The sequence below is a fragment of the Cibotium barometz genome, chromosome 59 (assembly GCF_041138505.1).
Source record: "Cibotium barometz isolate CiBa-2024 chromosome 59, ASM4113850v1, whole genome shotgun sequence".
NCBI classification, from domain to species: Eukaryota; Viridiplantae; Streptophyta; class Polypodiopsida; order Cyatheales; family Cibotiaceae; genus Cibotium; species Cibotium barometz.
This window is the reverse complement of record NC_141104.1, coordinates 35,514,588-35,537,006: the sequence shown is the minus strand read 5'-3', so window position 1 is coordinate 35,537,006 and position 22,419 is coordinate 35,514,588. Positions and strand designations below refer to the sequence as shown.

Below are 22,419 nucleotides of genomic sequence, written 5' to 3'. Positions count from 1 at the left end.
ATCTCATTCTGACTCGCCCTCTCTCTAACTCACTCTCTCTACCTCACACTCTCTCTCTAACACTCACTCTCTCTCTTTCTAACTCTTTATTTCTCTTGAATTGGTCAACTCTCTCTAATGCACTCTCTCTCTAACTCTCTCTCTTTACCTTTCTCTAACTCTTTCTATATAACTTACCGTCTTTAGCTTTCTCTAACTCTCTCTCTCTCTCTAACATTTCTCTTTGTAACTCACTAACTCTTCCTCTCTCTCTCTCTCTAAATTTATCTCTAACTCTTTCTTTGAATCTCTCTAGCTCTATCTCTAACCCTCTCTCTAACTCTATGTAACTCTCTCTGTCTCACTCTCACTCTCTCTCTCTCTCTCTCTCTCTCTCTCTCTCTCTCTCTCTCTCTCTCTCTCTAACTCTTTCAATCTCTCTTACTCACCAACTGTCACTATTTCTCTCGAATTAAACAACTCTCTCTCTAACTCTCTCTAGCACATACTCTGTCTCTCTTTAACACGCTCTCTCTTTGATTCTCTCTTTTTAACGCTCTCTCTTCTTAACTCTCTCAATCTCACTTACTTTCTCTATTTCTCCTTAAGTGGCCAACTCTCTCTCTAGTTCTCTCTAACTCTCTCTCTCACTCTCTAATAATCACTCTTTCTCTCTAAGCTACTCTCTCACTTTCTCTCTCTAAAAATCACTCTCTTTCTCTTGCAACTACTCTCTTTACCTATAACTTACTCTCTAACTCTCTCTTTCTAACTCTATCGCCTAGGCGGTGCCCACTCAATAGCCTAAGCTGTGCCCGTTTATCCATTACAGCTGAGCTCCCTAGGACCGTTGTCCTGACAGCTTATGAGCGTGAACTTTACGCGATTGTCCATGCCTTGAAGCAATGGCGTCATTATGTGTATGGTGCCACATTTGAGGTGGTGTTTGATCACGAGAGTATCAAATGGTTCACCACTCAAAAGGATTTGAAGGGACGAAAGGCCAGATATAGATACATATATATATATATATATATATATATAGTAAACAAACTGGGGTGCAAGGGAACGAAGGTACCATAAAAGTTAGACAATTGTTATGCATGTCAACTATGGAGTGATTTCCATGGTGAGAGAAATTGGCAACCAATTGTGAGTACAACCTTTTAAAATCCTACTTTATACCCATAAACCAGCTGAGATAACTTTGTATTCTTGCATCTAAATATTCTAAAATTTGGAACTAGTTAGCAATTTAAGCTTGTGTGGAAACCGGCCCTAGGTGACGTGATATCACCCCGATCATCTTTTGAAGTGTGTTGTTAGCGGTGGGGCCATTCTAGCTTTAGGTTTTAAGAATAGATGTCTATGATAAGAGGAGATGATGAGAAAAACTTAGAGTAGGTATAACATTAGGCAAAATATGGACTCTCATTTTTGCCCCTTAAGGATTTTCACACCTTCTCTCTCTAGAAAAATGGGCTCATCGTGAAATTTTTACAAATCACCTCAAAAGTGAGCGGAGTTTGGACATTTGGAATCTATTCGTCAAAACCTTTCCAATGATATATAACATGATAAGCAATTTTGAATATTCAAGAAGTCCCCAAATTGGTGATGATGTGGCATGCCACATCATCACCAATTTGGGGACTTCTTGAATAATCAAAATTTTTCATCATAATATATATCATTGGAAAGGTCTCGATGAATAGATTCCAAATGTGCAATCTCTGCCAACTTTTGATTTGATTTGCAAAAATTTCACCACCATGAGCCCATTTCTCTAGAGAGAGGAGGTGTGGAAATCCTTAAGGGGCAAAAATGAGAGTCCATATTTCACCTAATGTTGTTGGAGGTTGTGTTTAAAAATTAGTGGCCTCTAATCAAGCTAATAATGGTGCATTAATTACCATGTTGCTTTGGAGATCAAACTAATAATGGTGTAATTACCATGTAGCGGACCATCTAGCCGCCTTCTTGGAGATTATGCTAATCTCTGGTTTTATTCATTGGAGACACTTTTGGTGTTAATCTCGTGCTCTATTAGGCATCATGTTTTTTCCCATAGTCTGCACATTTGGAGGCAACATTTGTAGCCATTGATAATGGACTTGTATGTGCCTAAATAATTTGTCATAAGGTTTTTTGTAAGGTATGTATATAGCCTCTAGGTGATATTTAAGATATGTATTCCTTTAGAGGTGATGTTTGGATTAAGGTATGTGGCCCTTAATATGCAAAGGTATACATGTGATGGGGTTAGTCATGTATATCATTAGAAAGAAATTTACGCCATAACTATCATCACACTTTTTAATTTTGACACTTTTGGGGTCATTGGGGTGGTCTCACTATGCCATCTCACACTGGATATGGACTTGAATAATAGACATATTAAGGGCACTATTCCCTTGTATTGAGGTCCTCACGCCCACAAGTACAAAAATTATGTTAAAGAAAGAGAACCATTGGTATATTTATGAAGCAGTGGTGGTCCCACCAATGCTCCATATTTATGGAGCATTGGGGTGGTCCCACCATGCCACCCCACACTAGGCGTGAACTTCAATAATAGATGCATTGAGGGAAGGTCCTCTCTCGAAACCCTTTTTTTTTAATGAGCGCTAATGGCATGGGAAGCATCAGGGATAGATTTACAAGAGTCGAGGGGATGAGGGTGATTGAGAGATTATTATCTTGTGGCTCCAAGCCTTTGGCAATTTCTTCTTTTATTAATGTATTTGTAGACATTCAAAGGGAGGTAGTTGGTTTGTTAAATTTTTTCCATGAATGTATTTGTAGACATTGAAAGGGAGGTTGTTGATTTTGTCAAATTTCCACATGGTCTTGTTGTTAGTGTAGCACATAAGAAATTTAATGGGTTTCCATTTATCGTTTCTGAAGTGATCAAAAATTATTAAAGAAGAGTTGATTGAGAAAAACTCCTTTTGTTGGTAGCTCCATAGGTGAGTAGTCTCTGAAAGGTATTGCAGCGGTTCATGGGTGTTTAACCGTTTTTTTACCATAGAAGGTCATCAAAGTATCTAAAGTAGTCTTAGAATTGTCCGAGATGCTTAATTTCTTGATTTATGAAGACATTAGTTTTGAACTCTTCTTCAAAGTAATGAAGTTATAAGTTGCACCATAGTGGGGAACATAATAGGCCACATTGATTTGTTTGCACCATAAGGTGCACCATAGTGGGGAAAATAATAGGCCCATGGGTATCGCATTGCTTTGTTTGCGGAGATTTGGGCCAAGTAGCACATAGGTGTGATCAATGAGCCAATGATATTTTAATAGTTTGTTCAAGATTGAAATGAGATTTTTTGGGTTTACTCCAAGTGCCATGTGTGTTGTGTGGGGAATTTATTAAATTATATGTATTTCTTCTCACTTTTTGAAAAAACTCCATTTTGTGGCATGTATTCATAATAATTTTTTGATATCAATAGTGAAAATTGAGTGAATATTGGGTGTGATTGATAGCCACATCATACTAAATGTTTACAGCCCAGTATGATTGTATCTTGATCTGTATCAAGGGATCCCATACAAAAGTAGGATATTTTGGTTTAGGCTTGCACAAAAAGCTTCTAGGGGTATTAAGCAACTTGTTAGAAGGCACAAGGATTGAAATAGTCATGAAAACACAAATGTGTGCACTTGTGATACATCTAAATTCATTTTTTTGGGCCTTATATGAGCATGGAATCTAAGATTCCAAGATTTACATGGAGGTATAAGGGATGCTACTACCTTAGAGACATGATTCGTACATAAAAAGAATTTTTAAAATGAAATATGTCCTCTTTGATCATGATTATAGGTGAATGTGCGCTAGTGTATAAGAACTTCCCATAAATAATGTGTACCATCAAAGTTTGTAAGATGCTCACCATTCTACAAATAATAAATGTGAATGTGATGACTTCTAAGACTATGATACACTTTTTATAGTAGTAGCTTCTTTGAAGATCTTTAACTTGCATTAAAGGTTAAAGGTAGCATTTCTAAAGAGATGGGTCTTATATAACAATTTAGTTCAGTTCTTCGAGGACATGGCTACTTTATCTACTACAAAGTTAATAATAAGACCAACCAAAGGTTCAATTTGACTTTTTCAATATTAGACATGCAAAGTACACAAAAGGACATGTTTTTTCTAGCATTGTTTAAGCGATGACTTGAAAGGATAATGTGATTTCTAGATATTTTTTTAAATTACATATAATTTGAGCTTTGACAACATAGCTCCAGCATTGTAAATTTGGAGCAAATAAAAGTCAAAGGTAATTTGCTACCTTTGTCATAAAATATTAGTGAGAGACTTAGATTTCCACAAGAGAAAAGAAAGCAAATTCAAGGCTACATACAAGTCTAATATTGAATATATGAACATTTAATACATTAGAATGTATGCTATGAAGCAAACTTCTTTTAGGGGAAAAATTCAAAGATGATGTAAGAGATGAGAAACCATAGTACTTCTACTCGCTGCCAAAGTCTGTGATGAGGACTTTCAAGTTATTTTCTTAAATATTAATGTTATATATATATATATATATATGTTTGTGTGTATGTGCACGCACAAATGTGTGTTTGTGTATGTGTACATATATATATATACATATACATGTATATAGTTATATTCACATGTGTATATACATATACATATATATGTATATACATGTATCATGTGAGCACTGACTATATAATGGGATAGAGATCCTTGTGAAGTGTGTCACCTCTCAACTCTACTTGCTAAGCTAATTCACCTCTAAGCCTTTGATTAAGCTACTTCTTAGCTTATTAAAACCCTTAATTTAGCTGCCACTATTCCGTTACCTTGTACCATTTGGTACATGATGAGTGTTTGAGTCATCTACAGCTGCTTGAGCTTAGACGGTAATTGTTTGCTTTGCATAGGGTTAAGTAATGCCGCCGCATGCATTGATGCGATAATTAGCTTCTAATCTTGCTGCTTAATTCCCTTCCTTTTGCCCATTTAGCTCAGGATTAGCAGTGTTTAATGGCCCCTAAGCTGGCTATTTCAGCAGGGGATTCTGCACAAAGCTCATTGTCTCAGATCAGTGGTGGCGTGTCTGCTTTTTCTCACTCGATTGCTAATAAAAAGCAGCCAATCATCCGGGTGGTCCATGCATTCGCCCCCGTGCTCGTCAAGACCGACCCTGCTAACTTCCGAGCTCTTGTGCAAAAGCTAACAGGAAACCACGTGAACGAAGAGGCTTATCATGAGAACATAATCAGTGTAATTAACGATGATGATAATCAAGGGGCTAATCCTGGGAAATTAGCAAACTGCAGAGCATATTTGCCAGCTAGTGCAGTAATCACAGCAGCTACTGATCCACAGGCACAGCACCCTAATGAAGGATTACTTGCCGGCCATGACGTGAATGAAGGGCTAGCGTGTGATCAAGTTAATTACACAATGAGCTCTAATTATGCTGAATTAGCGAGCAATCAGGGTGATTATTCATCGGGGCATGATCAATACGGCTTTACTAGCTCTTGGGATAGCAATACTGCAGCCAGTTTTGAAGAAGATAACTCAGTATTCAGTGAGTTGGATGTACTGTGGGGCAGCTTCGATTGATAGAGCTGCTCCATTGATAGAGCTTGATCTTCAGTTTCCACCACTCACCATGATCTCTTGAGCTTGGGAGAGAGAGAGAGAGAGAGACCTTACAAGGTTGAGCCTGATGGGCCTTACAAGTTTGGCCTTAATTCCTTTTGTGTTAAATTTTGATTAACATGATCATCAGCTATGTCTTACAGTAATCTTGCAAATAAATTGATGGAAGAGGAGGTTGAGGGTTTCCGATCGATGTTCATTTATTATTTTATAGCATTACATTAGTCCCAAATGGTTTTTTCTATTAATTAGTTGTTGGGAATAGAGGTGTTTGTCTATGCACCGCCTTTTTGAAGCATAATAAAAAGCATGTAAAAGGCACATAACCTTTCATGTAGTAATTTTATTCACCTTACTTTATCATCATGAATTGTAAAGCATTGAGCACCGTTTTTTTAAACCTCATTGCATGTATGTACCTAACTAATGTGGTTTCCCCCACCCTTGTCCCTCATCTTGCGAACCAATCAAGCACCTCCTCCCTTCTTTCTCAAACAGTTTGTAGCATGTTTCCCTAGCCAACTTCATCCTTGCACCATTACAGGTGTTACTCCTTTTCCGTGCACCTTTTGTAATCCCTGCCCTAACTTTGTTGTTTCATATTGTATATGGCCAAAGGCTCATCGTTATAATGAAAGCCGGCCATATTAGTATTGAATATGTAATGAGAACATGTTTTGGGCACCCCAAAGTGTCGGCAGCTTGGCAAAGCTCACTTGTATCTAAGTGACTTATAGTCCCCAGGGTGTAAAGACATTCTTGGTAATACAATCCACATTGAGCTCTAACTTGGAGAGCTTTTCTACTTTGCATGTTTGTGTGTGTGTGTGTGTGTGTGTGTGTGTGTTGAGAGCATGATGCTTGCATGATTCTTGTGTGTGTGTGATTAGCTAGTTGTGGAGAGTGAGAGATTGAGACAGAGAGATAGTGTAGGTGGAGAGAAAGCTTTCTAGCTTCCCTCTCTTGTGAGATTGGATTGCAAAGAATCCAAGTAATTAGATTGGTAGAGCTTGGGGGCTTGACACCCCTTGAGGCTTTCATTCCTGTGATCAATGCGCTTTCATACTTTAGACAAGTTCACACTTCTGGTGTTGATAATGCCACCCCCATAATCAATGCATTTTCATGCTTTAGGCAAGTTCATACTTCCGGTGTTGATAATGCTTGTTGTGTCGGAAGCTACAACTTCTCTAAATAGGAGGTACAGTCGGGGAATAGAGCTAGTTCTAGGGTGGATATGGAGCATTCTATCGATCCATTGTTTGTTTTAGTTTACCCATGAATTGTGAAACGTGTGGTAGAGTGATTATGTGTGGACTTGAAGGTGTGTTTGAGTAATTAGGAGTGAACAATGTGTGACTAGATTGAGCTTTTCCTAACCCTTAGTCCTTCTTTTATGTTTTTTGTTGTTTTTGCTTCATTGGTTGTTGAGATAGTGAACATTAAGCTCCCCCTTGTAAGAATGAAGTTAGCAATATTGCTTGTGAGGCTTTTCCATTAACATCATAGGCATTAGATTAGATTAAATAGGTTAATTAGGCTAAACTAAGAATTTTTCCATTATGTTCAAAGGAAAAAAATTGGCCCATTCTTTCAATTGATTCACAATAATTATTCATTGGGGTGTTTGTTTGGTAGAGAATAATCATCTTAGAAACATTACTAAGCCAAGTACCAAGCCAAAAAAAGAAAAAGAGAAAAAGTCAAGAAAACCACTCATTATATTGGAATCGTTTTCCAATCTAATCATTTTGATCCTAGAAGTAGGACCGTAGAATCTTCAACCCTAGAGGCATATTGTTCTAACCAAGCTAGCACGATCGTTGACTAATATATTAGTGCTAGTCTATTTGCCAAATCTACAAGGAATATTTACTAATAGTGCAGGAATTCCATTACAATCGAGCAGATGGCAAATAGTAGGATCATTCCAATCCCAAAAGTGTAATCACCCGATCTAAGTTTCGGATCGTAAGTTAACTCAAATCATTACAATCCAAGGGTTGAATCATCCATAATCTAGAATCACCAGCATCTGATCGTTCTGATCTCCCAAAAGTAGGATCGCCCGAGTTCTTGAATCATTCTACAGTAGAATCATTTTAGTTAAATTGTTTTCACTGGAAGTGTTCCATCAAGGATCGTTTCATCTATACTTGTTTTTCTAGTAGAATCATTTTCGATCAGAATGAATCGCCCAAGTAGGATTGTTGATCCTACTGAGACAAAATTCCAGAGGCAGTAAACAACCAGAAAAGTCCCAAAAGTGTAAGGGTCTTGACCATAACCTCAGATATTGACCTGTTAAACTCTAGAGAAAAATCATAAAATACAAAACCTTAGAAAAACACTAAAAACATTAAAAAATTAAGAAAATTTGCCACCAAAAGAAAGCCCTAAAAATTAGAAAAATCATAGAAAACCCAAAAATACCACTTGGATCCACATCAATGCCACGGTGGATCCCCCTAGACATCCCACTCAAATGTACATTCAGTATATTGAATCAACCCATCTCCGCCGTCCACATATCTAGAACAAGATACTGAAATATAATCTTGACCATTGAAATACCTCGTTCGAGGTATACAGATGCAATCTCATCCATCCACATATCTCATTCGAGGTATAGAGATGAAATCAAGACCGTTTAAAAACCTCAAAAGAGGTACATCTACAAAATTCGACCCGTCCATTTGTGCACATTTGAAGATGCAATCCCAGCCGTTTAAATATCTCGACGATCAAGGTATTAAATGAATCTCGACCGTCAAACATACCTTAATTGTGGTAATGACTTAAAATCTTAACCGTCTACGTATCTCGAATGAGATATTGAATTCAAATCGCAGCCAGTCGATCCTTCACCAACCCTAAAATAAAGTGCGTATCTTGGTCGTTCGTCTCACTAACCCTAAAATCTAGAGTGTACATCTTGCAAACCCTAAAGTGCATGATACCATCGAACCTCGTTCGAGGTTATAAAACTAGATTTTTTTTTACCTCATTGTCACGAGTCATTTTCACTCTCCTTGCTACTCTCTTGATTTGGATTAGCATTAGTAGGTCCATTAGCACTGTTTTATAGCTTCATTAGTGCTATTTAGAACTAAGCATTGGACCTTTCACATTGGACCTTACACATTGCCTGTTTGTGTTAGGCTTAGGTTCTAGCATGGAGTCACATGAGGAGGGCCACGAGGAGGGCCGCTCGTCTATTATGGACCTCATCGCGGAGATAGACCGCGAGTCAGTGGTGGCTATCCGTAGGAGTGCTAGAGACACACTGTCTACATTACATATCATGGCAGACTTGGAGGCGATGCTATCGTCTCTTCATAGCCTTCACGATATTGTTTATGTAGATGAGTGGATAGCCCACCATCGCACCGCTCGTGTCACATGGCCTGATATATTGTCAGATCTGTGACCTTGGTCCGATTAGGGATGGAGCCTACTTAGATCTTTTTCCTCGATAGCCATGGGATGATGCATGGGGTGGGCAAGCCCCTTACTATTTTGTGGTGTTTGCATCCTCATATGGCAGCACATATCTATAGTCAATATGTTGCTGCATATAGGAGGATGTTGAACAACCTCCAGATTCTCATATATACTTCACAAAGCAATTATATGTGGAGTTTGTCTTAGGGGAGGAGGTGGATTATACTAGCCATCGTCTTGGTGGTGGTGCAGGCCGTCTCCAGGACGAGGGTAGGTGGTCTCCACTAGCTCTTCGTGTAGCTCTTACAGATTCGGCGTTTGTGCCTATGTCGAGACGGTCGAGGCTCTTGGCACCTAGGTTGGCATCGACGTATGGAGAGTACCACACGGAGAGCATCCAGCACGTGGTACGCTTGTTCTCACGATCGATACTGACGACAGATGTTGAGGTATTTACACATCTATTACTTCTTAAGTTTTTTTAGTCATTTATTTATATGTTTATATGTACTTTTCTATATTTTTACATGAGCCGCATGGTTGATTGTGTCACGTAGGGTCCCACACCTACCACTGAGAGACTCACTAGAGGAACGAGAGCGAAGATTGACTCTTTCCATCACTTTATTCAAGGGTTCCCAAAACAAAGTATGTACTTCTGTATCTTCCACCTTAAAATCTCCAATCACTATAGTTTATAATTCTTGGATAAAGGGGTTATACACATGACAAGTCATGGTGGTCCAATCATGCATCTGTTTAACAAATTTAAAGCACACCTAGTTCTCCCCCATGTCTTATTTTACTGACCAACTTGACACTACCTGGCCCTTGTGTAGACATTTTAAAAACATGGCACCTACTGAAAAAGAAGAATTTAAGTTATCTCGAAACAGCGAGTCATGAAAAATGTTCACTAGTCATCATGAGTTTTCATTTGCAACAAGCTATCTTGATTTTTCACTAGTCCTCATGAGTTTTCATTTGCAACAGGCTATCTTGATTTTTCACTAGTCCTAAATATTGATCATATTTTCAATCTTTTGGAGACATTAAAGAGAACTGGTTTTATAACTTTCACAAAATAAGCATAGTTTCAAACTTCTTTTAAAAAATGTGCACATATCTAATTTAAAGGTGAAAATTTTCACTTTTCATGTCAAGTAACAAAATGAAAAAAACAAGGTCAATGACAAGATCTAATATTCTTTAAAACTATGTCTGTGTAATGTATAATGCATTCTTTATTTAGAATTATAAAAATGTGCTTTTTTGAATTGAGCTAACTTCATCCTAATCATTGAATTAGAGCATATATTTAATGTTCTGATATGTAAGTATATAGAGTTCATGGCCATATAAAAGACTTTTTGAAAGAAACGATTTCTCTAGATTCAGATAGAAAACTAACGATCCAAACGGTCAAATTTTAGCCACTAGTGAGTACTACAATTTATTAGTTTACTTTTTTTTTTATCTAACAGTTCGATTTAGAGCTATAGTCTTTGCAAAAACATAGTTTTTAGTTTATAACAGTTAGATTTTAAGTCATAAAAATGACAATAGTTGTCGTTTTGAAAAATTAATAAAAATTTAGATTCTATAATTCACTTTATGGATAAAGTGGATTCTAGAATCCAAAATTTCTTTAAACTTACGTTTCTATCGTTCGTGAGATTAGGACAGTGAAATTTTCGTCCAAAAAAAGAAAGTTTTGGTCCATAAAGAACGAAAATTTCACTTTTACTAGACGAAACTATTAGTCCGTCGATGGGAAAATTTTCATCAAAAAATTATTAGACGAAACTATTAGTCCGTCAATGGGAAAATTTTCATCAAAAAATTTCTTCAACAAACTTTTAATTCCATCAATGGAAGAAAAACAATCTGTCGACGGAATTGTCAACGAATATAATTCCATATGACAATTTAGATTCCAAAATCCAAGTCGTCCATAAGAATTTGGATTCCAAAATCCAATTGGATTCTGGAATCTAAATTTTTGTCAACGTCGTTGATGGAAATTTTTTCGTTGAGACTGACAGAATTTTTCACAGAATTTTTTTCGTCAACAAAAATTTTCCTAGTGATAAAGGAAAATTTTCTTACGTCAACACACTAAATTTTTGTCCTATAAAAGTGAAATTTTTGTTAATTATGGATCGAACTTTTTCTTTTTTTGAACAAAAATTTCATTGTCATAATAGAAACGTCAATCTGTTCGTAATTTTGGATTCTAGAATCCACTTTGTTGACAAAGTGGATTCTAGAATCCAAGTTTCTATCAATTTTTAAAATGATAATTGTTGCCATTTTCATGGCTCAAAATCTAACTATTATAAACTAAAAACTGTGTTTTTGCAAAGATTATAACTCTAAATCAAACTATTAGATCAAAATAAGGTAAACTGATAAATTGTAGTACTCACTACCATCTAAAATTTGATCATTTGGATCGTTGGATTTCTATCTAAATCTAGAGACATCTTTGCTTTCAATAAACCTCTTCTATGGCCACGGACTCCATATACCTACCTGTCTTAATATAAAAATATGCTTAAATTTAACCATTGGATCAACTTTGTAAACAAAGAAATTCTTAGACAATTCACTAACCCCATGTAAGAGAGTTTCATTAAATTATATTGGATCAAAAGTAACGTCAATTTTATCACCTGTTAGTTTGTGGATAACACACTTCGTACAACACGCACTTTAGAAACGTGTATTGATACAAAACTTATCCGTGCTCAAGGGAAAGTATGATCTAGAGATGCTTAAACAAAGCAAAAAAGAAAAAAAAAAGTGAATTCGTTGACGTGTGGACATGCTTAATTTACATGATATAGAAATTCTTGTGTATGGATTTGAATTAAAAAATTTTAGACACTTGCACCAGAAAACAATTGATATTTTTAAGCAAAAGGTCCAATGATTCTCGTAGCAGTTGATTGGAAGAGTCTCTTCTCCTTTGTAATTCTTTTTTCACTTGGATTTTTGGGGTTTAGAGTAAAATAAAAGTAATGTTTTATGCATTCTTTTTTTACAAAAGTAGTGATTTTTTTTTAAATGTTTGACATGAAAGTGTGTCTTTTATCTCCATAAATTTGAAAAAAGGTACATTTTTGGGTTTTTTTTTCAAAAATGGATTTGAGTTGTCGAGACCACCACATTCCTCCTCCGACGAGAATAGGCTTATCCTATTTGGTTGCCCACTAGACATAGTGAACAATCATGGTACACATTTTATAAATGAAGTGGTGGAGCTCTTTCTCAAAGAGTTCCTTGTGATGCATAGAAAGTTGACATGTTACTACCCATAAGCAAACAGCCAGGTCAAGAGCACAAATAAGACATTTTTCTGCACTATTCCCACCAAGATGATAAAAGCATTGAGAGGAGTGATTGGGAGCACAACCTTCACTCTGCTCTATGGACCTACCGGATTGTTAATAGCATGTCTTTTAGCTTACATTTGTGCTTGATGAACTCATGCCAATGGAACACCTGGTTCTAAGCCACCGAATTGTGTCCAGACATAACCTCAAAGGAAACCCTCTCACGTAATGGTTAGTTACCTTCATCCTTGAAAGAAGATTGATAGCAATCATGGATTGCATCATCAACTAGCAAAGAAGGGCCATAATGCATGAGCTCCCCTATAGAATGATTACCATACCTTTGGTGAACGAGGTTACTCTAAACCTATCAGCATCCAAAGCCTATCAACATCCCAAGCCACCACACTACAAAGGTAACCTCTAACACTACACAACACGCTTGCCTCACTATGTCGGCCATCCCCTCAAACCATTATGGTGATCTTAAACACCTCACCTATGAAGACAAACACCACCGGGCCCTCAAATCATTATGGAGATCCAAAACCTCCCCAAGAAGATGAATATTACCCCCCAAACATCAACTTCACCCAACTCTAGTGGAGGTCACTAAGAGGGAGAGGGTACCCAAGAGCACCTTAGCTAGCCAAGGCAGATTTGATGCCCAAGTAAAGACTTGACAGCCACCATTTGGTCTAAAGCCCACAACCATGAGCAGAGATCTACCAAGCAGAAGCCCCACACAACAAAGTTTTGCCCAAATCCTGAGCCCTGTTTTGGCAAGCTACTAGAAGCTAAAGGCTTCTATGAAGAGAACCTGTTCCTTTTTGGGTCCCAAAAACCTTATTATCTGCACGAACCCTAAAGCTAAAAAATCTAAGAGAAAGGCCCCATAATACCCAATAGCACCTAGGAAGTTGACATTTCATTAGATTCCCAATAATTTTGCTAGAAGCACAAGGATTCTACGAAGGAAACCCCAACATCTGGGAACCAAGATCAAAGAGCCCCATGCCCCAAACCTTTGCAAACCCACCCTTGAATGGAAACTCTGAGTGTCCATGGAAACCTCTCACACCACTCCCAAATTATAAGAAGGAATGGAGACCAATGGCAACACCCTTTCCATGCATACCAATCATGCATACTAGACCCACCAATGAAGCAAGCATAAGAAAAATTAGCATGGTTATTGCATCCCACACAGTTTTGATTTATGTTGAGCCACCTAGGGTGGAAAGTATTCCATTGTGCCCCCAAAACTAAGAGGGATTTCCATGGCCCTACAACATCCTCATGCACCATTCCACAACATCAACTCAGCTCACACACTCGCAAGAGCACGCGTGCACACACTCATGCACATCATGCATCCCACACACACTCATGCACATCATGCATCCCACACACATTCACATTGGTGCACATCATGCGCCCCACACACGTTCACAGCGGTGCACATATATACACACTTGTGCACATCATTTACCCCACACACATTCACACTAGTGCACATATATTCACACGCATGCACGAGTGTGTGCACATGTGCACCCCACACACATTCATACGCACATGCACACTCCATTGCTCATGTACACCTCACTCTACGAACACACCCATTTACACATTCCCATATACGTGCACACGGCATGCACCCATCATTCGCACGCACACATGCACACACTTTCACACCCTTATGCACACGTTCACCCCACACATTTTCCCATACCAGACATGCACGTGCACACACTCTGGCACATTCATACAAGTGCATACACATTTGCACATTGTGCAAACGCACCACATGCACGTTCCTGCACTTGCACGCACATCTACACACCCATGTAGACAAGCATGTGCACGTAGCTGCTCATGTACAATCACTTTCTCATGCACGTGCATCCATTTAGACATTTTCACTTACATGTGCATGAACAAATGTGTGCAAATGGATGCACACACACTTGGTCAAGTAAATGTGCACCCATTTGTACATTTGCACCCACACATGCACCCATTTGCAAAGCACGCACATGCACCCAACATTCCCATGTGAAAACATTTACACATCCACATGCATGTACACCCCACACATTTACACTTGCACGTGTACCCATATTTACACATGCACATGCATGTGCACTTACACATGCATGCGCATGCACCTAATTAAACATTGTGCAACACACATATCCACATCGTATATCATGCACATATGCACAAACCTTTGTATCCGTACCTAGACATGTCTTTACACCCATACTTGCACACATGCGCACTCACTTGCACATCTTCCATCCCCGCTTCCCTCTCTCTAAGAAAATTAAACCCCCTGTCTTTAGATCCCCCCACCCTTCTAATTTCCCCCCCTTAAATTTATCCCCCCTCCCCCTTTTTGGGTTGGCCCCATATATATATATATATATATATATATATATACATACATATATATATATATACATACATATATATATATATACATACATATATATATATATACATACATATATATATATATACATACATATATATATATATATACATACATATACATACATACATACATACATATATATATATATATATATATATATATATATAATGTATGCGTAGATTCAATAGATTATCACCTTACAAGCAATGAAGAAGAACATGCCTTCAAAAAAGAGGCCAACCTTGTCCAAGCTTATAATTGGGCCTTCTAAAAGGCTTCCTTGAACTAAAACCATTCACATAATATCCCTACTCATTTTGTAATGCATCACTATGGTATTTTTTGTGAAACTAAGCCTAAGCTCAAGCTAGGTAAATCCAAATAAGCCAAGGAGAATGGTGGTGAAACCTAAGGAGAGTAAAAATCCACACATATATAGTGAAACTAGTGCCTGATAAAAATTCCACACATTTCTCTCTTAAAGTGATACATAATCCATTTAAGGGGAAATGTAAGAAATAGCAGATAATCATTTGAGGGAAAGTGTTAGAAATAGCAGATAATCATCCCACCAACATTTGAATGTACAAAGGTTCAAAGGTTCATTTCAAGTAGAGAATTTGGGCTCACTTTAAGTTTTGGTGCTCATTTTGATGTAACTTTAGTGTTTATATAACGCTCATTGAAACTCTTGCTTTATGTTAATCACTTGTGTGTTCATGTCTCTTATTCATTCTCTTGTGCTAATTTCCTTTATAAGGTTAATCTCAATGCTTTTAATAACCATGCTTAACCATCACTTCTTTTCACCGTAATCTCTCCAAATCCTATATCTAACATATACAAGGTACCCTAGCCTCTAGATGAAGCCATCATTTGTGTGCCTCAAGAAATGATCCTTGTAGTACTACATCTTTGTGTGTAATGGTGCTAACAATGTAATACATGTGGCCTTAATTTAAAGTCCAAGTAGATCATATCGAATCACTCGTTGTCTATCTTGGTGCATGAGCATGAGGAAGGGGGCATCTAGACTGTACTGTATTGAAGTGGTGGGAGCCAATCCACTTGGATTCTATGAGCCTCAAACCATGCACATACTATAGCATACCATGAGGGTTGTCCATGGGCTCCTAGTTGATGGGATGATTATAAAGCAAGCCTCAAAAGTCAGGAGGGATGTATGTCCCGCGGGATACCATGGATGTAAGTGATTGTCTAGAAGAGTGCCTCCACTACCATAGTGAACTGTATCAAACAATGCCTAAATAATCTGGTGTGCAATCTCGATGGTTTGTTTGCAATCATGATCATTAATGCCAGGGTGACTAGGGTGTCAAAAGCTCAACCCTACGTCCTCGACTCTTGGAAATTGTTAAGTCAACAATGAGATGTTCAATATGCTCTTCTAGAGTACAACTATGCATGAAGACGTCATCATCCAAAAGACAAAAATTTCTCAAAGATATGGAGGAGATAACAATCATTTGTTTGGAAGTCTTCGTCGAGAGGCATTTGTGAGTCCATGACAATCGATCGATCAAGTCATCCATTCATGAGAAAGAATATTTGTTTCTAATGGTTACCTTGGACTAGCATGTGCACACAAGTGAGAAAACGCTCCAACCTCCAAATGCTTTCACCTTAGGCAGCCCAACCCTCAACAAAACGTGGATGCCTTCCTCTACATTGCATGTTTAGACACGTGAAATTCACCTACTTTGCAATGTGCGAGCACCAAATAACCATTGATCTAAGTTGAGCTAGCTTAGCTTGTAAGCTATTTTAAATCCCAAAACAAAAGAACACTCTAATAAATAGATCATAGATGGCTAAGAGGTACACATAGTTATAAGCCTTAAATATACAAACTTGTTATTTTCATCGCCATGCCATATTCTTTACAATTTAATGGCTTTTCTAGAGGAGGTAGGGAAAAAGGATGGCTTGAGAAGGAGAGATGTGACGAGTTACAGTAGAACACAAGCTTCCAACACTATTGGTATACATCATTAGTGATTCAAAGCTATGGCCCAAAAAAAATGTTCCAATAAGAGGCATGCATAGTTACCTTATATAGAAACTCGTTATTTTTGCAAGCTACCTGATTTTTTAGAAAAGAAAGAAAGATTATATTAATGTGTACAAGACGACCATGTGTTACATGTAAACTATGAACATGGAAACATACTAAAAAATAAGGCCCGTGTACCATGTGTTACATGTGGTACTAAAAATCCCAGAGCAGGGGATGTGTCCCAGATCTCCTCATCGAATGATAGTATCATCATCAAGTGTAGAGCTACGATGGCATACCTTACCTATAGAGTGGCCTCACCATGCTAGCAGAGTATGTCTTGGATGTGCAATTGATGTGGGCAGAAGGCCTGGATCCACAGATGGTGGCATCTCCATGGTAGCAATATGTCTTGGAACTATCGAGCTGATGGGTGGAAGGCCTGGATCATACTCGGGTTTGCAGTTGATGGGCGGAAGACTTGGATCCATGGACAGTGGCCTCTCCATGGTGGTAGAGTATGTCCTGGAGCTGTAGAGATGATGGGCAAGACGCAAACCTTGGCACTATTTCCATGCAGCCTTTAATGCTTGCGACGATGAGGGGATCTACTGCTCGAAAGTGAGGCACCAAAAGAGGCGAGATTACAAGCGTATGTGTGGCATGTCACACCTGGGTTTACGTTTTCTATAAACCCGGGCATGGGGAGCTCGCCAAAAAAAGTGAGACGACATCAAAAAGTGGAGTTGGGCCCATTGTGCTAATGGGGTGGTGGGTCGCGGATCCAAAAATTGAGGTAGTCACTTTAGTGGGGTATGCAAAATGCCATGTGTAGTAGAGGGTGGTTGCATGCATGAGGGGATCAGGTGGCCCACTTGTACGAATCCCACGCCGCATTGTGCAAAGCCAATGTCCTTAATGCAACATTTGTGCCCAGGTTTAGTGAGCCCGATGCATGAAAGAAGGTGGTCATGCTTTTCGTTTAGCTTGCAAACTTCGTTCGCTTTGCTATTTTGAGCGACCTGCACTTGACATCTCTTGGCTGCTGTAGCATCTACACGGAGTGCCTCTTGCTCCCTGTTCACCCAAGCCTTGCAATTTGTATGCACTATCTAAACTAGAGAAAAGAAGAGAGGCTGGGACCTAGGCAACCACCTCGCAAGCCTTATGTGGGAGAAGGGTCAGCCTGTCAAGAGGATAGATTCACTCTGGGAGTGGTTGCAATGACAGAAGACCCACCCTTACAGTGAAGGTGGAAATGGAAAATAGGAAACGCACGCAACGACAAACGGACCAAATAACCACGGTAAGTCATTCATGCCCAAGTTTACCTGCACATAGCACATTTGATGTTGGGTTATGTGTGGAGATGCAAGTGGAGAAGTCTAAAAAGGTGTCAGGTGATGGTGGAAAAATAAGAAAATGAACAAGGACACGCGGCAACAACGGAGGGCACATGCCCCATGGTAGGTATTCAGTGCCCTTAATCGATATATGCCAGGTTTACCTATGAATAGCGAATTTGATGTTGGGTTCTACTTGTGCTCCAAGTGGAGAAGTCTAGAAATGCGGGGTGATGGTGGAAAAAAGAGAAAACAAACGGGGGCTACAACGACGAAGGGCACACCCCCCCCAAGGTGGGTATTTAATGCCCGGGTTTTTCTATATGATCGTAGGTTTTGATGTTGGATTCCGCTTGGGCTAGAGGTGGAGAAGTTAAAAAAATTAGACGGTGATGGTGGAAAGAGAAAATGAGTGGTGATGCCCGGGTTTACATGTAGATGCTGGGTTTTTCTAGACCTATATGTTTGGTCGGTAGTTGTTCGGTGCTGTCGGGTTTGCCTATGTATAACTGGGTTTACTTGTAGGATGCCCAGGTTTTTCTGTATGACTACACGTTTGATGTTGGGTTCTGCTTGGGCTATAGGTGAAGAAGTTTAAAAAATTAGACGGTGATGGTGGAAAGGGAAAACAAACGGCACCTGCTACTGTAACGACGGAGGGCACACCCACGATAAGTATTCGGGTCTAGGTTCACTTGTATATGCCTAAGTTTACCTATAGATTCTCAGATTTTTCTACACGGTCGACGGTTTTACCTGTATGTGTGGCCAGTAGTGGGGCTGCAGGTGGAGAAGTTTTCAAAATTAGACAGTGATGTTGGACAGAGAGAACGAACGACGGGGGTAGCAACAATGACCAAGGGCACACCCTCCACGGTAGGTATTTGATATACCTGTATTTGCTTGGGTTTGCCTGTGTTTGCCCGGGTTTACATGTGTATGCCCGGGTTTACCTATATATGCCTAAGTTTACTTGAATATGCTCGAGTTTACCTAAGTTTGCCCAGGTTTTCCTGTATATATCCCAGTTCACCTGTATATACCCGCGTTTACCTGTATATGCCCGTGTTTACCTATATATGCCCAGGTTTTCCTGTATATACCCACGTTTACCTGTAAATGCCCGTGTTTACCTATATATGCTCGGGTTTTTGGTGTATGAGCTTGCCTGAGTGTACCTATACATAATGGATAAGAAGCGTTTTGCTTGTGCTGCAGGTGGAGAAGCCTAAAAAGGAGACAAGTGATGGTGGAAAAAAGCAAAAAGGAACGGGGACGGCAATGATGGAGGGCATACCCCCCACGGTAAGTATTTGGTGCAAGGTTTACATGTATATGCTCGGGTTTATCTGTACATACTGGATTTGATGTTGGGTTCTGCTTGTGCTACAGGTGGAGAAGTCTAAAGGAGGAGAAGGGTGATGGTGGAAAAAAGAGAAAAGGAATGGGGGTTTCAACACCAAAGGGCACACCCCACATAGTAATAAGTATGCCCAGGAAGGGAACGGGAGAGGAGCTTGCGGCACACTCTGGCACTCACAAAGGCAAGCTGGCGACATGCTCAACAAAGAGGATTGTTTTGCGGAAGATCATCTCGCATGAAGAGAATGTGGTTTAGGGTTATCTTCCTTGTGCCACTACTAGTTTTTGTATTGATTGGGTTTAGTGTTATCTTCCTTGTGCCACTACTAGTTTGTGTATTGATTTTCAAGTTTACTTTACAGTCCTATAAAGAGCTATTCCTTGGGGGGAAAACTATTAGATAGTGTCATGCCACCCTGACGTGTCCACAAAGAAACACGTGCATGGAGAAGCGCACAAGGATGGTTGAACATTTGAAGCATGCACATGGCTTAGATGTTGACATCCCGCAAAAGATTGGGGGTCTAGCCATGGGCTCTAGGCTTGGGGGTGTCCCAAGGTCGTCAACGAGGGACCAAGCACGAGAAATCGATTGACTTAAGGATGTGGATCGCATTTAAGGATGTGGATTGCAAATATTCGTTGAATACATGAAAGGTGGAGGCTAGGGCTTGTATTAGGGCAATCAAGGCATGGGATGCAATCCCCAAGGAGCAACGTGTTATGCTATGGGGTAAATTCATCAATGGATTTGTGAAGAGGCATGTCCTTCGGTGTATGAGGACATGCAAGAGGCATATACGGAATGGGTATGATGCCAATGTGAGTATGTGGGGCATTCTTTTAATTTGTTTTGTTGGTCTACAATTGTGCTTATGTGATTTGTTCGCAACTTCTTGTTTATTGATTGCAAAGGCGTATAACGTGGATCCAAAATGTAGAAGCAAGCTCCAAGGATGATGATGGAGACACTAAGGGTGCTGGACTTGCTAGGGGTGCCATGGAGTAGAGTGATGGTGGGGTAAGGGGTGGGAGTGAGGAGGGGATTAAGGACATTGTGTAGGAGGAGGAGAACAAGGACCCAAAGGAGGGTAAGGACCCAGAAGAGAACAAGGACCCAGAGGAGGGAGGACCCGGAGGAGGCTGACGATAGGGAGGCTGACGATGGGGAGGAGGGGATTAGGAGGTGCTGCACAAGGAAACCAACTATGATGGTGATGATGGTGATGATGGTGATGATGAATACGTTGAGAAGGGTGAAGAGGTGCACGAGGGCAAACCAACTATGGGGTGATGATGGTGATGATGAATACGTTGAGAAGGGTGATGAGGTGCACGAGGGCAAACCAATAATGGGGTGATGAGGAGGTTGATGAGGGTGATGAGGGTGATGAGGGCAATGATGAATACATTGAGGAGGCTGTGCCCAATTTTTCTACCTGGGCTAAAATTTAACATGCCCACTTATGTTATGGTACAGGGTGATGGAAAGCATGGCCAATACATGTTCATAGTAGCCATCACTTGCATCTTTGTTGGCATCCCCACCATCGGGGCAGGCTTTGAGTTTGTGACCATTAAGGGGCCCCAACAACCCAATGCCATTGGCTGTGGCTTCTACACCATGATGGCAATGAAGCACTTGGTGGAGGACATCTTCGCTGCTTGGAAGATGTCTAGGGTTTGGGTAAGCCTTCATATTACAAATCTTGATGTGGTGGTTTCTGTGTCCCTAATTCTTATTCTTCACTTGTCTTGCCTTGCTTTGCAACTTGGCCGTGATTGGTTCAAAAATGATGATGTGGCCAGACTGCGTGTGCAGATATTCGAGATTGGTGTTTGATAACGTTGGAGCAGTGAGCCTTGTTGTCGTGCCTTCGAAACCGTAGATGTGAACATGCACTTTAGTTTTGGCTTTGTAATCGTTCTTTAACTTGAAGATAAATCAAAATTTTACACCTTGTTCTACCTTATCTAGTTTTCTTTTTAGCTAATGTACATTTAAACTCATGTGATTGTAAAAGCTACATACTTTAAATTGAAATGTAAGATAATGTCATGTTTTCAATTCACGTAAATGTTTACATACTTACCTTTGGGTTGAGAATGCATAAATATTTTTTTATAATATGCCTCCCATTGTGGTACGTTACATACGAGTAGGCACAAGTAATCTTGGGAGATTAGCAAAAATGTTGTCGTATTCAAACAAAATATGTGGTCAAACTTTGTAGCAAATTATATTGAGAACCCATAAATAATCTTTTGATAATAGCAAATACAAACTAGAGAAAATTACACTAACACCATCCTGAGCTTTCATGCAAGAAGCTAGTTGAACTAACAGAGGAGAATATGCAGGGTGGCCATCTAGGTGGTTATAAAGACTAAGGTGAATAGTGTTCTATGTGTGTTTTTTATTAATACTAATAACATATCCATAGCCAAACAAAAAATTTGAGAACCCATAAAATCTTGATAAATGAAGTGTTAAACATGATTACATAACAAAAGTATTTTCTACAATAATCATGTTATCAGTTATTACGGGAGAAACTATGTCTCAAATACTAAACCATGTGTCTTAGAGCTTAAATTGCGAGACATTTGAGAGGGTAGAACCTGTTACTTGCATCCATCCAACACAGATAAACAAATAGTTAGCCTGTGTGTGTATTACGTGTATCTTAGGACCTACCACATGTTATAGATGTCACTCAAAGACACCATTGTTAAAGCTAAGGTTGGGTCAAATAATCCCTTTATTATTGTCAACCAAAGGTCAATTCTCAAAATTTAAATAAATAACCCGTACACCTACCATGTGGTTATCC

At 39.3% G+C, this 22,419-nt stretch overlaps 1 protein-coding gene and 1 long non-coding RNA gene across 3 annotated transcripts; both read left to right on the top strand.

Moving 5' to 3' along the window:
• Window positions 1-4,719: 4,719 nt before the first annotated feature.
• On the top strand, window positions 4,720-5,787 carry LOC147605761 (uncharacterized). The gene has a single exon (XM_086793440.1). It carries the CDS (start codon window positions 5,015-5,017, stop codon window positions 5,600-5,602), a length of 588 nt encoding a protein of 195 aa, XP_086649566.1. The 5' UTR covers window positions 4,720-5,014; the 3' UTR covers window positions 5,603-5,787.
• Window positions 5,788-18,578: 12,791 nt separating this feature from the next.
• Window positions 18,579-20,497, top strand: LOC147605760 (uncharacterized). Of its 2 annotated transcripts, XR_015265184.1 has the most exons (4): window positions 18,579-18,638; window positions 18,808-19,103; window positions 19,442-19,528; window positions 19,616-20,497. It is a non-coding gene; the product is annotated as an uncharacterized LOC147605760 (long non-coding RNA). The 2 variants fall into 2 exon arrangements; XR_015265183.1 differs by lacking the exon at window positions 18,579-18,638 and having other exon boundaries at window positions 18,686-19,103.
• The last annotated feature ends 1,922 nt before the right edge of the window (window positions 20,498-22,419 follow it).